Below are 18,454 nucleotides of genomic sequence, written 5' to 3' on the forward strand. Positions count from 1 at the left end.
TAAAAAAAAAAAAAAAAAAAAGATCAAAAAGGAGGACTCTGAAAACTTAAAATAGCTTAGAACACTTTGTGGAGTTGAGGCTAATGCTGTACTGCTGGAACTAGGTAAGTGATCTGTTTTTCTGAATTTCTGTGGTCATTACCCCAAGCCTTCTGTATTTTATGTATTAAATATCTCTCCAGAAATACAACGGGTTGACATTGAATATGTCTAATCTGGCATTAAAAATTCTCCTTTCTATCTTTGGGTACTTAAAAAAAGACTAGCCAGCCTGCTCCCTATCACTGGCCTCAAGGCCTCCCCTGTTTTCTTTCAGTCCCTCCTGTAAGAAAAGTTCCCAGCACAGTAGCCTGAGGTACACACTACATTCCCCACGTGTCCTCATAGCATCCATCTTTTTCATATCGTGCCAGACTCACCCTTCTGATTAAAGTGCCAGTTTTCGGCCGGGCGCGGTGGCCCAAGCCTGTAATCCCAGCACTTTGGGAGGCCGAGACGGGCGGATCACAAGGTCAGGAGATCGAGACCATCCTGGCTAACACAGTGAAACCCCGTCTCTACTAAAATACAAAACTAGCCTGGCGAGGTGGCGGGCGCCTGTAGTCCCAGCTACTCGGGAGGCTGAGGCAGGAGAATGGCGTAAACCCGGGAGGCGGAGCTTGCAGTGAGCTGAGATCCGGCCACTGCACTCCAGTCCGGGCGACGGAGCGAGACTCCGCCTCAAAAAAAAAAAAACAAAAACAAAACAAACAAACAAACAAAAAAAGTGCCAGTTTTCAGTCCTGCCAGTGTCAAAGTGGGAAGGAATAACATGGCTCAGATAAATTGGAGCACGTCTCTACAAGGGACCTTGTGACTCATGATCCTGTACAGTGAGCCCTTTACATTCACTAGGCACATCTCTGCCTCTTGAGAAGGGAACTCACTCTGAAAGACTCGTATCAGGGCTCATACTCTCCAGGATGGAAAGCATCCAAGAAACATTTGTATCCCTTCACAGATTATGGGCCCATCTGCATGCAGTTGTTTCTTGTAGCTTTTGCCCAAGAAGAGAAGAGTCAGAGAAAAGAGAACTATCCCTTTTTTACTTTATTTTATCATTTTATTTTGTCTTGCTTTGTCACCCAGCCTGGAGTGCAGTAGTGTGATCATGGCTTACTGTGGCCTCGAACTCCTGGGCTCAAGTGATCCTCCCACTTCAGCCTCCTGAGTAGCTCAGACTATAGGTGCAAGGCACCATGCCTGGCTAATTTTTTGGTTTTATTATTTTGTAGAGACAGGGTTTCACAATATTGCCCATGTAGGTCTTGAACTCCTGGCCTTAAGTCATCCTCCTGCCTCAGCCTCTCAAAGTGCTGAGATTACAGACAGGAGTCACTGCAGCCAGCCATGTTACTTATATTTTAATTGCCACAGTCCAAAGGCATGCACCAATACTCAAGAGATACATGGCCATCAAATTCATTGTCCCTTTGTCTAGTGGCAAATTCTGCACTACCTATACTTTGCATACCAACACAAAATAATCCAAAGTCCATGGAAGGCTTTCATGCACTTCATATATTTTCCTACATGTGTGTTTCTTCCTATATTTTTCTTCTCTTAGCATTAAAATCACATTCCCTTCACTGATAGTATAAGTATTATAGCATTATGCTGACTCTAAATAACAATTAATCAGCTGTCCTCTATTTATGTGTCTAACTTGATTCTGCTTAAACCATTGCTGATCATTCATAAATTATACTATATTTGCATTTCCTGAGTGTATCTGTTTTTGTAACTCTTGCATTTTATACTTGAGACTCAAACTCAGTTACTGCATTCATGTGGATAAAGCTCTGATCAACTTTCAAAGCCTTCTTCAGCCAGCTGACATCTGTGTGATATGACAGAGGTAGTGTGGCTGGATACTTCTTTTTCAGTCCTCATCAGTTACCAAGCTCTAACTCCTCCTCTGTACTCTTATTCTTTTGACAACATTAAGATACAGTGTAGCACCCAGAATACCAGTAATTGAGTGGCACAAGAAAAATAGAGAGATATCTGAGACTGTACAGAAGCCATGCAGGTCATTTCTTGCCATCTTAGGATGCATCCTGGCCCAGGATAACATACAAAGTCTCTAAGTTACATATACGGGGATATAAATTTCAAAGAAAGGGGGGCTTTTGTTCATAAAGCATCTCCATTTTGTGCTCAAATTGCATCCTTATGTGATATTTGTCAGAGATAAATGCTCCATAAAATAGTGTAATCCATATTTATTTATCAGAAACAAACTTAGACCAGGTATGTATTGCAGAAAGCATTTCATAGATAAGGACTCTCCTACTAGAAAAACACAATTAGTTTATCTGAAGGTCATTCATTTGTATGTTTATCATGAGATGACAATTTTACCTTTTCTCTTCTCTGGTAGTCTTCCCTCCTACCCACCTTTACAGTAAAGGGAGAGAATGAATGGTAGGCTCACTAATAACCGTTTCCTTTCCAACTCTTCCAACAAATCATACCTTTGATCTGGTAAATTCTCCTTGATAACAGAGAATCATTTTGTTCCAAGAGCTAAAAGAACGCCATTATTTTACGATACTTTAAAAATAACCAGTTACAAAATTTCTAAATTTTATTAGGTGTCAATGGTAGAATGCATGAATACTTTACATCCAACCAAACAGAATTATAGAATATGTTGTATGAATAATAAAACAATGATATTCATACTTTGGAAACCATTTCTCCTTTTTGTCAAAGGAGGCTAATGCACAAGGACTCAGGCAGTCATCCAATAAAATCATCGTTAAGAGAAAAATGTTATCCTAATATTTAATTAAACCTTCTGAGAAATGGAAACTAACTCACTGAGTTTCTGATGCCAATTTTTTTCTTCCATGCAATAATTTTATTTCAGTTTTCTTTTATTGTTTCTTCTTAGTAGTTCAGTGTGCTTTAAATAGGCATTACACAGTTGCCCGGTGAAATAATGGGAAAGTATTTCTATTCCAGAGTGGAAAACAAAAGACTATAGAATTCTCAGAAAGTTTGCTATGGCATAAGCTAGATCAGCATAAATTAAATGTATAAAATTAAATGAAACCTCCTGAATTCTAGTCCAGCATGAGTGTGTGTGTGTGTGTGTGTGTGTGTACTAGGCTTTTTAACTATTATAAAATATTTAAGTCAGCAATTAAGCATTAATTAAGCCAGTGACTAAACTTTGCAAAATTATACTAAAAAAGTTTTGTAGACTTTTACAGTGCTTCAAAACATTAGAGAGCATCTGGCCCAGCTCAGCAATGAATTTCTTTTCATTGAAGGATAAAAGATTCTTTCCCACTACTGGGAACCTAAATTTCCCATCACTTCCTCCACCACTCATTCTGCACCAGACATTTACTATCCTTCAAACACACCATGCATACTCCTTCTATGAACCTTTGCTGTCCCTGGTAATCTCTGCCTGGGAGGCTGCTCTGCCCTCAGATGGGAGTGTGGCTGGCTTCTCACTTCATTCAGATCTCTACTCTATGTCATCCTTAGAAAGGCCTGCCAAGACATACTTTCCAAATAGCATCCCTTATTTCCTTATCCCTTTGTCTGGCTTTATTTACTTTCATAGTAGTTTTCATTATCTGACATATATGCTGATTTATAATTTATGCGATTATGATGTGTCCTCCTACAACAGAATGAAAAGGAAAATGGTTTTTTGTTGTTGTTGTCATTCTTGTTTTGTTCACCAGTGCTCCAATTAAACAGTGCCTAGTACAGAGAGCAGGTGCTCAACAAGTAGTTGATTGAAAGACGTATGAAAACTTAATATGGATGGCATTATCCTTGTTTCATAATAGCATTCCAAAGCTAACATTAAATATAGAGTCTAATTAATACTTTTGAATATGATATGAGCCAATATGGAATCCAGGCTTAATTTTTATTTTAAAAGTATCTTGAAAAGAAAAAAGATATCTTAAAATGGAAAGGAAAACAAACCACAAAGAAATACCACCATGCACCTGTTAGAATTACTAAAATAAATTTAAAAGCAAAAATGGACAACACTGAGTACTGACAAGGATACGGGACAAGTTGGACTCTCATACCTTGCTGGTGGAAATGGAAAATGGTAAACCCACTTTAAAGGACATTTTTTCAGTTTCTTATAAAGTTACCATATGACTTAGTAGTTTCATTCTTGGGTACTTACCCGAGAAAAGCAAAACCTTCAATTTAAACATAAACCTGTAGGCAAATGTTTATAGCAACTTTATTTATATTTGCCCCAAACTGAAACAACCCAAATTTCTTTTGGCTAGTGAATGGCTTTAAAAATAACTCTGTGTATCTCCATAGAATGGAGCGCTGCTCAGCAACAAAAGAAAGCAAACACTACTCATGCACATGGTAATAGAGATGAATCTCAAACTCATTATGCCAAGAGAAAGAAACAGGTCATAAAAGGCTACATATTCTACGACTCCATCTGCATAACATTTTAGAAAAGGCAACATTTTAGGGATACAAATCAAATGAATAAATTAGAATGAAGCTGTAATATTGTCTAGGGATATAGATCAGATCAAAAAATTGGAATAAAGCCAAACTATGGTCTTTTATCTCTTCATATGTCACCATTTTTTCCCTTCGTATGTCACAATTTTCACTTACTCATGTCCTCTTTTCAATGCACCAATAAAATTTTGCAATTTTCTTTATTCACCTTCTACAGAAAAAAAAAAAAGGAAAGGAAAGAAATCATATCAGTTGTTGCCAGGGGCTGGGACTTAGGATATATTTAATTACAAAGAGAAGGAGGGATTTGAGGAAGGTGATGAAACTCTTTTATATCTTGATTCGGTTGCTGGTTATACAACCATGTGCATTTTTCAAAACTCATAGAACTTTACACACAAAAAGTGAATTCTATAGGAAGGCAATATCTCTATCAAGAAAATGTTACCAGGAGTAAAGATGTCATTATTTTGCCAAGTAAATAGATCAAAGTGTCTTAGTACTTGCCTTCATTCCAGTCATCTCTTCTCCATCTTTACCACATTCACCATTCAAATCCAATGAACCACTCACATCACAGTCTTCTTGTGTAAGAAAATGTAACTGAGTGCCTTAGAAAGAGTCTCGAACTGCAACAGGAGCCTGGAGAGTCTCCTCTGAGTGATGCCCATGCCTCTTCCAATGGATTTCTCTGGCTCCCTTTATTTTACTGCTCCTCTTGCTTTTTCTCTCCACATCTCCAGCACACATTTATTAATACTTTGTGTCTCATTTGAAAGTTAGCATCACACTGTCCAAAGTTATCATCAAGTATAGAGTCTAACAAATGCATTTAAGGGATATTGATAAGAGATTTTGCTGTCAAACAGCAAGCAGCTGTTCTGTACCAATGGTATGTAGGGAGAAAAGTGTTGGACACAAATTGAATACGTATATATTTATATAATATGCATGTATACTGGGAAGCATGCACCTTCCAATATTCTGAGGAAGAAATTTTGTTTGTATTACAAAAACTTCACAAGAACAGAGAAATATTTATATAGGGGCAGGCTCAGTTTCAGTTATATCTTGAGGGTTGGGGAAGAACATTGATGAAAACTTCAGGGGGCAGGTGGAATGATGTGGAAAAAAATGTATGCATCATAAAGGCTATGTGGTAGAGCTGTTTATTAAACTCGTGGATTATAGCAGAGTATTTATGGAGGGAGATAATCTGAGACAAAGCCTAGGAAACTCTAAGTTGGGCAAAATGCAGTATCTTAAACATTGGAGTTTAGTCACTGTTTATCAAAAGATTAACAGGAGAGAGCTGAATTAGAATCTGTTCTTTCTTGAATGCTAATTGTTTGGCAAAAAGCCCATAAAATTTGGGCTCACCCCAGCAAATATTGTCCTTCTGTCTTGTTTTGCAAAACCCAGCTTAGTTTCTGACAGGATTAGAAGGTCCTCAGTCGTATTTATTGGATCAGTTAGTCAATTGTGGTCAAAGTCTTATGAGAGAATTATATAACATTAGTAATAATATTAATAATAACAATAGCTACTCTTCGTGAGCACTTGAAGTAATCAGATAGCATGTGCATTCATTATTTCTAATGTCTGCAAAAGATTCCTCATTGTGAGTAGAAATACCACCCTCATTTTGTAGGTGGGAAAACTGAGACTCAGAAGTTAAGTGACTTGCCTTAGGTTGAACAGGTAATTAATGGAAAAACTGGAATTTGAAATCAGATTTGTCTTCAAAGCTTACTTTTTTTTCTTTATTTTGGTTTTAGTGAGCTAGATGGATTTCAGAGATAAGGAAGATAGAGAGATGAGAGAATTACAATATGAATACATAGGACCTTTGTGTGTGTCCAGCCTTCCCTAACTTCCCGTCTCAAGTATCATCTCTGTTTTAGTTTGTTAGAGCTGCCATCACAAAATATGCTAAACTGTGTAATTTGCAAACAACAGGAATTTATTGCTCACAGTTCTAGAGGCTGGAAAGTCCAAGATCAAGGTGAGAGCAAATTCAGTGTTTAATGAAGACTCATTCTCCATAGATGGTGCCTTTTTGTCATGTCCTCACATGGGAGAAGGGCAAAAAGCTTTCAAGCCTTTTTTTATAAGGGCACTAATTTCATGCATGAGGGCAGAGCCCTTTTAACCTATTTACCTCCCAAAGGCCTTACCTCTTAATGCCAACACTTTGGGGATTTGATTTTAACCTGTGAGTTGATGGGGTGGGGTGGGGAGAGAGGAGGACACATTCATTCAGACCGTAACAATCCCCATCCCCTTTATTCCCTATCACGGCACTGTGTTTATTTCTTCATGATAGCCACCATAGTGTATAATTAAGTGTGTACTTCAATGCTCCTTTATTTTCTGTTTGGCTCCCAAGCCAGATTTTAAGTTCCATAAATATGGAGACCAGTTACGTATTACTCACTGTTGTATTACCTGGAGAGTAATCCATGGTGTGCACTAAAAAATTGCTATTTTTTAAGTAATTGAAAGAACTTAAGTAACTGCTAATTGTTAAGTAATTTGCTCTCCAAATTAAACTTTGAAGAGCAGACTATAAGACAGGAAATAGATAAAGAGATGTTCCAGATAGCACCGAATTTTCAAGCAAGGGTAACTGGGAGAATTGTCCTGACATCAACTGCAAATAGGGAAGTCAGGAAGTCAGGTTTCTCTTAGGCACTGAAAGTGGGGAAGGAGGGAGTTTGTGTGTAGACATGAATAGTCCAAGGTGACAGCAAGAAATCCAAAAGTAATAACTAACAGGAGTGCAAAAAGTCAAGCTCTATAGAAAGGTTAAACCTGGAGCTACGGATCAGCGAGTCATCCCTCCAGGTTGTAATTAATTCCCTGAGACTCCATGAATGCTAAGGAGATAAGGAAAATGATTGATGGGAGTAGAAAGACCAACACACTGATGACCAAACTATAAGGAATACTTATATTTACCACACTTGGGGAGGAAAAACTAGCTGAAAAGAGACACATGTCTTCTCCACCTGCCCTGATACGTCCAGACAACACAGATCCACCTTTCAATGCTCTGGTCAAGGGCAAAGCCCTTTGCCATCCCTTCCCCCAGGGAGAACTGACCAGTCCATCCTTGGTGATAGCTGACCTGGATTGTCATTGATCAAAGCACCAGAATTTCTTTATCACAGTCAGAGTGTTTGTTCTTCCTCTAGTAGAGTTATCCCTCTTAATATTCTCAGTGCCGACATCAAAAGAGCTCAATGAGCATTGGTTGACTGATACTGACTGAAGGAGAGTAGAGAAGCAGGAGGAGAAAAATGACAATGGCACATCATGAATAAATAAAAAAAGAGGAATTGTCAAATGTTGTGAAGAGGCCGAGAAAATGTTTGATGAAACAGATATTGTCTACATTTTCCTGCATTTCTGATACTAATAGCAACCATGTGTCAATTGCATACTCTGTCGAGGCTAGCCCTTTACAAGCATTTTCTCATTTGACGCTTAGAATAAACTTCTGAAATGTCTTTAATTATCTTCATGTAATAGATGTAAACACTAAGTCCCACAGAAGTTAAATGACTTGCCCAAGCTCATTCAACAAGATGAAATGGGATTTAATATCAGTTCTGTCCCCAAACCTCTGTGACTAACCACCGGTCACTGTCTTCTCCAATTTAAATTACTTAAAAAATATTAAGACAGTGCTCAGTGATGTTTGGGACTCTGTCCAGGTTACTAAGAGTCTATTTCTCCCTCTCTGTCTGATCAATACTAAATATCTTCAACTTGGTTCTCTATATAAAAAGAAACATAACTGTAATGTAGAGCAAAAGGATCTTCCTAACCTTATTTACTGCACTCATGAAATTTTAAAAGAAAATGTGCCATTATTATTTCAAATTCGTGAGCACACAAAACATTCATTATTAGCTCTTCATCTAAAATAAGTAAGTCCGTAACTAAAAACAGCAGATAAATAAAGGAGCCGTTGAGAGCCTGGTGAGTTTTTCTCCTTTCGTTCTCAGAAAGCAACTTTCTCAGCAGGGAGACTATATCCATAAAGCCTCAAAATCACTGAATTCTCAAGTACATATTCTTCCTTCAAGCGTTCTTCTTTTCCTTATGATTTGTCTAAGCCATGAAACTAAAAGCTTTTCACAGGCTAAAATTGCTTAACATATGATGCTAAGTGGTTTACTGAAGTCCGCATTTTTATTCTCTCTTGCTTATTTGGCTCTCAATGTATACTATTTGAGAAAGGGAGAAGGAGGAGGAGCAAAAGGGGAAGGGAGGAGGAGAATTACATAATGGTTGGTATAGAAGTGGCCTTTAGATCATTTGCTTTGATTGTTTACCAAAGGCAAAGGGAGGCCAGGAGCTAGTGGACTTAACTACACAGTTAACAAGGAGTCAGGACTGGAATTCAAACCTCCTGAACACACCTGAGCTCAGAGAGAGAAAGCGAGATATGGGTAAATGTATAGACTGGGATAGGGTAGAACCTGAAAATGAGAAACTATATAATTTTAATGGAACACTGCCTTAGTGGAGACTCTAATGTCTGGGAACCTGACTGAAATTCTAGTTCTGCAAAAACTAGATAAATTCTTGATCCCTCTAAGCCTGGGCAAAGGAAATAGTAACTATTATGATAGCTAATGCTTATCGGGCACTTAGGATGCACCAGGCACTGTTTTAAGAACCTTATCTATGTTAGCCTTGAGAATTTACCTCACAAGCCTAGAGATTTAATTCAGTCAATAGTGTGGTTTAGGGCATTAGCCCAGACAGTTCTCAATAAATGTACAATTATTTGGTCAATAATTAAAAATATAAATATTTAATAATGAATCATCTAAATGTTAATGAAATTTATGGAAAATGTTTAATTATTGATATAATCAGATGAACTAATTTTTAATGATGATAAAATTAAAATTTTAAAGTTACATTTATGTGGCGAATGAATATTCTGAATGAATATTCTCACCAAACAAAGAAGCTCTCCTCCAAACATTTCTTCTTAAGCACGGCAAGATTTAGGTTTTATTTTAAATTCCAGTTCCTTATTTTGCTATTTCTGTTTCTTCTAAAGCAAAGATGTGCTTTAGGAAAGATTCACAGTATCCCAGGGAAATGGAAGAGTCAAATAAGAAATCTTCCTAAAATTTTTCATTGAATGAGCAGATCCCTAAAGCACTTGACATTTTCCTCACTTCTAGGATAGGACAGAGCAAGGTCTTTGTATATTTTAGTTATTTATTTTAAAATAGGTTCAAAAGAATTAATACCTTTGAAATATCTGCCGAGGACTTGACAGATTAATCTGTCTGTGCACATTCCTCTGTTAGAGAAGTTAAATGCAGGTGAAATCCCACAGGTAGCCAGCTCTTCTCCCAACTAGTCTCATCTTCAGACAGCCCCTTTCATAGCTCTGGAGTCTTCGCAGTGCGAGGTTTCAGACTGATGACTTTTGGCAAGTCCCCCTCTGCCTGTCTGTGTTTCACCAGGAAAATGTACCCATCCAGCCCACCAATTTTCTGAAACCACCAAGTGAATTGTGTTTGAACTCTGTCCCCTTCCTAAGGCCAATACTGATAAGTGACAGTTGCTTTACTCTGTTGACATACTTTGTTGTAACCATGGTATTATGTGTCCTAAATATATCAGAATGTAGACAAGGTGCAGGATATAATTCTGAGTAGTGAGCTCTAGAATGACTGAGAAGTGATTCTTAGTCAGAATATTTGTTAAACTGCATTGTAAGGCATTATGAACTAGTATGCTCATTTGATGCCTGTGTTTTACACTTGATCTTAGCCAAAAGGCCGAGAAGTGATGATGCCTGTATTTTAAATCTTTAATATTCTTATGCACAGAGTTAACGAGTGCTTTATAGTTGGGTGTTCCAAGATCTAGGGATCACAGAAAGGCAAGGAGCAGAAGAAGCATGAAAACATCGGTTGGCTTAAAGATAACTCAGTTAGGTGTAAAAGCATGCTTTCCTTTGAGACATTAAAATACTGATAATACGTCTCTACTAAAAAATACAAAAAACTAGCCGGGCGTGGTGGCGGGCACCTGTAGTCCCAGCTACTCGAGAGGCTGAGGCAGGAGAATGGCGTAAACCCGGGAGGCGGAGCTTGCAGTGAGCCGCGATCGCGCCACTGCACTCCAGCCTGGGCGACAGAGCGGGACTCCGCCTCAAAAAAAAAAAAAAAAATACTGATAATACTTGCCAAGTAGATTAACTACATTATGTAATTTACATCACAAAAAGTTTCCTGTCTTTCAAGAAAACTGCCACCTCATAATTTCATTCATAGAAAACTAACTTTAAAATGGAAGTCCATAAGAAAATGTAGTTTTATTTACAAAAAAAAATAGGTGCAGACAAGTTTTTGGAAACCTACCCCAAATCATACCCATTTGTATGGGTATATAAGACAGCCCTGTTCAGTAATTTCACATCCAAAGTCAGGCTCTGAACAACTTGGGGCAGAAATTCAAATCTCTCTGAGACTCAAGGTCTTGATTTTCAACCTGAAAATTTCTGTAAAGATTCGTATCCTTCAAATAATTCCCACCTTATAGCATTGCAAAAAAGATTAAGTGAAAAAGTAAAAATATATATATGTGAAAATTTTAGCACAACTTCAACATATTCTAAGCATACAAAAATAGTAGCTGTAACTATTAATACTACAAAATGCATAACTAAAATTACACCTTAGACCAGAATACTTGCTAAAGAAAATCTGCCATCACACATCTGAAATATTTTCAGTCCTCTCATTTCAGACAGAAGGCATCCAAAGTTCTATTATCCTTTTCAGCCACCTTCAAATAGTAACAGTAAAAACCAAGTTCTGAGAGAATAACTTACCATTTCCATGGCACAGTGTTTCACATATATCATCTCCCTGAATACCCTCAGTGATCCCACCAGTTGAGTAGTATCCATATTCACAGTTATGGAAACTGAAACTCAGGGTTTTAAGTCATCTCTTTGAGGTCATCCTTCTACTAATGACCAAGTTAGTATTGCAACCCAGTTAGACCACTAATGTCGCTGCTCTTAAACTCTATTCCATGCTGGAAATAAAAGGGAAAGGCATTTGAATGGTATAAAGGGAATGTGGAGTTACAGCCTTTTTCTGCTTTAAATAAAGTTCATCTGGATCAATGGTTCTCAATGTTTTTTTAACTCAAAATTCTTTTGCACTCTAAGAAAAATATTAGGGACCTCAAGAAACTCTTGTTTATATAGATTATACTTATTGCTAATTTCCATGTTACAAATTAAAGCTAAGAAAATTTTATTCGTCTTATTTTCTAATAATAAAACAGAATTTAAACTAAATAAGAATTTATTATTTGACAAAATAATTTTAAAATAATAATAAACACACTATCTTCTATAGCATACTTTTATGAAAAATATTTGTTTTCCAAAACCAAACAAAACCCTTTAGCGAGAAGAGTGATTTCAACTCACATGTTTGCAAATCTCCTTAATGTCTGACTTGATACAAGACAGTTGAGCTGTCCTAGCTGCCTCTGCATGCAGTCTGTTGTGCTATCACACGTCACGTAGCCTATGGAAAACTCCACGGAATATATACAAGACAACAAGAACAAAAAGAACAAATAACATCTTAGTATCATTATCGAAGTAGTCTGACTGCTGCACTCTCTGAAAGATTTCAGAGACCCTGAGAGGTCCCAGCCCACCCTTTAAGAACCAGTTTAGGTAAAATATTTAAGAGAACTGAAGAAGCTCCCTAGCCAATGCCGGTCTGCAGTAATAATCCAAGTTTATCATTTAACTACTTGCTCATTCACAAAGTGTCTCTTTGTACTGTTCTGGGAAAGAATGATGAAAATGTATTAACGAAAATTCATCATTAATATAATAAATGATATTATTTTAATATATAAATTATTATATTATATATATTATTATTAATTAAATAACATTTATCATTAATTACATTTCAATTATTTTAGGATGATAATATTACTCATGCGTAAATGCTGCTCTATGAATTAGATTTACTTAACTGTATCAGGCGACAAAAGTAATGCCCTATTTCTATCTTCACAGAAAAAGGAGGAAGAACAATCTTTGTTATACGAATGAAATTATAAATTTGATAGTACCAATCTATTTTAGTGTCATTAACCAAACTGCATTAAATCTGTTACATTGCTTAGTGAAAGTAGTAGTCAATATTACCAGACATATCCCCTACATACAAATAGGAGGGCTAGAGCGGCATTGGGAATCTTTAAAAAGATAAAGAAAATGTTATACAATATTTGGCTTTTTTTTTTTTTTTTTTTTTTGAGACAGAGTTTCACTCTTGTTGCCCAAGCTGGAGTGCAATGGTGCGATCTCAGCTCACTGCAACCTCTGCTTACTGGGTTCAAGTGATTCTCCTGCCGCAGTCTCTCCAGTAGCTGGGATTACAGGGGCACGCCACCACACCTGGCTAACTTTTTGTATGGTTAGTAGAAACGAGGTCTCACCGTGTTAGCCAGGCTGGTCTCGAACTCCTGACCTCAGGTGATCCACCTGCCTTGGCCTCCCACAGTGCTGGGATTACAGGTGTGAGCCACCACGGCCAGCCAATAATTGGAGACATTAGCAGTTATTTATAATATTTCATCTTCAAAATATCTCAGCTCCAAAATATGCTTGTCCTTCCTTGCTTTAAGAATCCAAGCCCAGAATTAAGATATTTGTAAGTCATATTTGGTTTTGTTAATTCATGTGTTCCAATTATTTTTGCCATACCATCCTATTTCAAAATAGCAAATGGTATTTAATGCAATTTGTTTCCTAGTTATCTCTAACAACTTTTAAACTTAACATAGTACCTTAGGTGTTCTAGAAAAATTGTACACTAGTCAAAGCGATGTTAGCAGAACTAAATAAGTGAAGAGCCAATATTACATCAAAGGAAAAAACCCCACATTTTGTTCATTGGAAATATTTACGGAGTGTGAAAGAACATTAGCACTAAATGAAATGTGACCCCCATCGCCCATAGAGCCATACCCCCAAAAACAATCATTTGATTGCAAATTATGCAAAAGCTACACAATTGACATTTCCAGGTGTTGAATTTGATGAGAGAACATCCATGTTAACATTAATGTATTTCTCTCCAGCTAATTCTAGGTTGGATATTTTATCCATTTTAGAGGTGCTATCATCCTGCAAGTTTTTTTTTTTCTAACACCCGGAAGCTCTGAGGAAAAGAAAACACCTACAGGTTTTTTTATAAGAAAAAAAAAAAAAGAGCTAGATAGAAAGCATTGCCAAATAAGCACTGAGTTTTTCTGGGTTCCCCCAGGTTCTTCGCAGCAACAGCCTACTGGAGTCAACAGACTACTGGTTGCAGAATCAGAGGATGCCCTGCCAAATTGGTTTTATAGAAGACAAGTCTGAAAACTGTGCTTCTGTAAGTATACAAAAATCTTGGGATGTTGTGTGATAAAGCAGAGAAACGGGCACAGGTACCCATGTTTAGGACCAAAAGTTTCATAATTCGTTAAATACCAAGTAGAGAAAATATTCCTTTGAAAATACATAACTGTTTTATATGGACTGTTAACAAAATAGCATGCAGATCTAATGCTTCTACCCCCATTTTGCTCATTTTAACAGGTAAAGTTATCTAATAGAAAAAATGTTTATATATTCAAAATGACTAAGAAAAGATTCAGAAATAGAATTGTATGATGAGAAGTAAAAGCCATTCAACAACTCTCTCGTATTCTTTTCAGTATATTTTACATCACCTGCTAGTAGATATTTTCTAATATGAAAAGTGTCTACAAATGTTCCATCATTCTTATATGTTACAGTCATTATTTGAAAACCTTGATAAAACTTTTCAACCTAAAAGTAAACAGGTATACATTTTAATATATTGAAGCTGAGCCTTACATACAAACTTTCTTTTCAAGGGAAAAGATATTCTTCCAGATAAACAATATACTTCTTTTAGCTTGGAATGTGATTAGACACTGTTGTAGAATATGTTCCTTCCTATGGGTTAGAGAAAGCTATATGTTTCATTTTGATTGAAATCACCTAGCTCTAATGGGGTCATGATTACAGAGATTGGGGGGGAGTGTTTCCAAAGAGGAGAAAAATGTAATTCGCATGACTAAATTGAGAACATCAGCTCCGAGCTATTCCTGGAGGCAAGTTGCATGCCAGCATTTCTGTTAAAAGAAACAAAAAAGGAAGCTGAATATGGGATAGGGAGGCTTTTTATATATAATGAGCAGAACTAAAGAACCAGAACTGGCAGACAGAGGATGTTAAACATTTCACACTGCACAAGAAATGCAGAGTCCATTCAATAGATTTAAGTCAATCCCTTTGTTTAGGCAAAGGTTTATGATTCTGCTACTTTAAGTGCTTTTGATACCTTGTGCAGAAAATTAGTTGCTGGCTAGGATTCTTTGGGGAAAACACACAGAATTAAGTGTCAAAATTTTAAGTGATATCTTCTTTGCAAATTCAGTTCTGAGATGAGTTGGAAAATTCAGGCATTTGTGGACACAGATCTCTAGTTACACAGCTATAAATTGTAAAATGGAGAGGAAGAGCTATCAGCAGACACACTTTGGTCAAAGTTGTCATTTGAACGGCTCCTAATAAAAAGTCACTCAGGAGAACTCACTAAAGTTGAGGCACTAAAACTTGTGTAGTTAAAGGCAAAGAGTATATGTTAGGAGTCTGGATTTCAGAGCTACAATTAGAATGCTAACTTTAAATTTTTAGTCCCTTTATAGTGTCAGATGGTATCAGTGTGGTTAAGCTGATTCATCCCGCCTGTATGATTCCCCTATTCCTTCCAAAATGGGAAAACCTATACACAAGTAAGAGGTGTATTGGAAGATTCATTTGCTCCCAATAGTTTGTAATAATTGAAATTTCCACAAAAATGAAAACTTGAATTTAAAAAGTTGAACTCATAAAAGTAGAGAGTAGAATGGTGGTTGCCAGGGGCTGAAATAATGGATTCAGGGAAGGTTGAGAAGATATTAGTCAAAGGATACAAAATTTCATTTAGATGGAAGGGATAAGTTTAAGAAGTCTATGGCGGAACATGGTGACTATAGCTAGTAGCAATACGTTGTATTTTTGCAAAATGCCAAAAGAATGGATTTTAAGTGTTCTCAACCAAAAAAATGATAACTATGTGAGTTAATGCATATGTTCATTAGTTCAATTTAGCCATTCCAGAATGTATATACTGTATATTTCAAAATAGCTTGTTGTATACAATAAGGATATTCAATTTTATTTGTCAATTTAAAACTTAAAATAAAACATTTTTAAAAGTATCCAGGACTCTAAACCTAAAGGAAATCTCAGGATCACTGTGAAAAACTAACCCTAATCTCTCACAAGTGTCCTATAGTTACTTTTCTTAATTTCCAAATCCCCTGTCTTTCTGGCCTGGCACATATTTCTAGGATGAGTAGAAGAAACTTGTATGTCCAGATTGTATGTGTATGTTGCACATTCCTGAAGAGAAATTATTACCTACAGAAGAAATAGAAGTAAACCATAGAGGTGATGGACTAGGACAAGGAATTCATGAGCAAAATAGCTACCCAGAAGCAGTGACCAAAGTCATCAAGGAATAAGGACTTAATTCCTTTTCAAAACCAGTTCTCCACATCAGCATGCAAATGAAAGTATAATTTAAAGAGGGAAAATAGATTACATTTTAATATAATATTCTCATTAAAGTTTAATTTTAAGAATAGTTTTATAAAATCACCCCAAACTTAAATATCTTTACATATAATCACAAGAGAATCTGAGGCACTTATAGCAATTCAGTTATTATTGCTTTGTAACCTGTAACCTGTTCAGAACTCTGGGGAGAACCAACTCCAAGTTATTCTTGCTTCTTTAACTTATTTCATCCTGACCAAAATTAGTAGCCAACATTTTCATATCCAGTTGTGATTGGTTTGGTATTCACTGTAATGAACTTCTAGTGTTCAGATGTGTGGTTTCTTTGATCTCAGTATGTCAGTGGTAGCAAAGTTTCCTGAATTCAAGATGTCCACATAATATTTTTATTGAGGGACAACCTCAGACTTGGAAAATATTCAGGGTGTTGTATGCATATTTCAGTACCCCTGTTTGTTCTCAAGCATCAAATGATGAGTTATATCATTTCTTCAGTGGGAAACTGCACTCATTTCACAGTTAATGTAAGAAGTCTTAGTGAAGAGCAGTTTGGAGCAGCTAGAAATCTGATAGGCATGTGGAACAGAAACCACTATCCAGGAAGTCTGGCTCAGAAGCCCCCTGAAGACATCTTCAATAGTTTTTCAAAAGGTATCTGTATTAGTCTGTTTTCATGCTGCTGATAAAGAAATACCCAAGACTGGGTAATTTATAAAGAAAAAGAGGTTTAATGAACTCACAGTTCCACGTGGCTGGGGAGGCCTCACAATCATGGTGGAAGGCAAAAGGCACAACTTATATGGTGACAGGCAAGAGAAAATGAGAGCCAAGCAAAAGGGGAAATCCCTTATAAATACCTCAGCTCTCCTGAGACTTATCCACCACCACAGGAAGAGTATGGGGGAAACCACCGCCATGATTCAATTATCTCCCACTGGGTCCCTCCCACAACACATGGGAATTATGGGAGCTGCAATTCAAGATGAGATTTGGGTGGGGACAGAGACGAACCATATCAGTATCAAATATAAAAACTGTGCTTATGTGTTTCTAATTAAAGTCTCCTATCAAACAATATAATTTTATTTCTTTTTCTAATTTGCTATTCTGAAAAAATATTCTCATATACTAACCTTCATGGCATTTTTTAAACCTCATTATTTAAAAGAAAGGAAATGAGGAGTAGGATAGTGGAATTGGAAGCCAATCTCCAAAACCCAAGAGCTGAGACATCATCTTCATAGAGGTCCTTCACATAAGAGGTAGGAATTGGACTTGTCAGTACCTGACCTTTTTTTTTTTTTAATTAAAAGTTAAATTAGGCCAGGCATTGTGGCTCACGCCAATAATCACAGCACTTTGGGAAGCTGAGGCAGGAGAATTTCTTAAGGCCAGGAGTTCAAGAGCAGCCTAGGCGACATAGTGAGATCCCATCTCTACAAAAAATTTAAAACTTAGCTGAGCATGGTGGTGCATGTCTGTAGTCCCAGCTCCTCAAGAGGCTGAGGCAGAAGGATTACTTGAGCTCAGGAGTTTAAGGCTGAAATTAGCTATGATCCCACAACTGCAATCCAGTTGGGGTAACAGAGTGTGACTCTGTTTCAAAAAAAACAAAAAAAAAGCTAAATTAGTTCTACAAAAACCTTCTACTGCTTTTTTCCATTTACAAGAATTTAATTTTTGACTTTTCAGAAAACATCTTTTGGTTTAATACTTCATTAACATTACCTTGACCATTCACATTATTTCTATTCAGAGTTACTGTCAGGATCTTTTTGTACTGATTATTTGAAGACTGCCAGCTATCATCCTCCAAACAAATTATACCTTTATTTCTACCATGCACTTTAATTGATGAATGACAATTTTTAAAAATGTGTTGTATTTCCCTTAAATTTGTGAATAAGCACATAAAGTCCTCAAGCAGCCTTCAGCATTCCTCACATGATATTGCAAAACTGAGATGTTTTATAGCTGCTCTGTGAGTCTTCTATGCTAATGCAATCCAGTGGGAACAATGACAAAATGATATCTCAGATAATTCGTATTTTATATGATTTTTTCAAATATACCTGAGCCCTATTTGACAAACACCACAGTTGATAAGTTGTTCTATGGAAGAATCTAGACTCACATGATCAAAAAACATATTAATATTATAATATATTATAATTATAATAATTATAATGATGTAATATATATTTTATTAGAATAATTATA

General features: G+C 36.6%; 1 protein-coding gene across 5 annotated transcripts in view; it reads left to right on the forward strand.

Moving 5' to 3' along the window:
- SPHKAP (SPHK1 interactor, AKAP domain containing) overlaps positions 1 to 18,454 on the forward strand; it is a 199,609-nt gene that overhangs the window by 58,223 nt on the left and 122,932 nt on the right. For all 5 annotated transcript variants that reach the window (XM_017880316.1, XM_017880317.1, XM_017880318.1 and 2 more), the window contains one exon: positions 13,866 to 13,973. In XM_017880316.1, the coding sequence (XP_017735805.1) occupies positions 13,866 to 13,973 (108 nt within the window). The remainder of the gene's footprint in view (positions 1 to 13,865; positions 13,974 to 18,454) is intronic.

The sequence above is a fragment of the Rhinopithecus bieti genome, unplaced genomic scaffold, assembly GCF_001698545.2.
Source record: "Rhinopithecus bieti isolate Rb0 unplaced genomic scaffold, ASM169854v2 scaffold_12480, whole genome shotgun sequence".
NCBI lineage: Eukaryota > Metazoa > Chordata > Mammalia > Primates > Cercopithecidae > Rhinopithecus > Rhinopithecus bieti.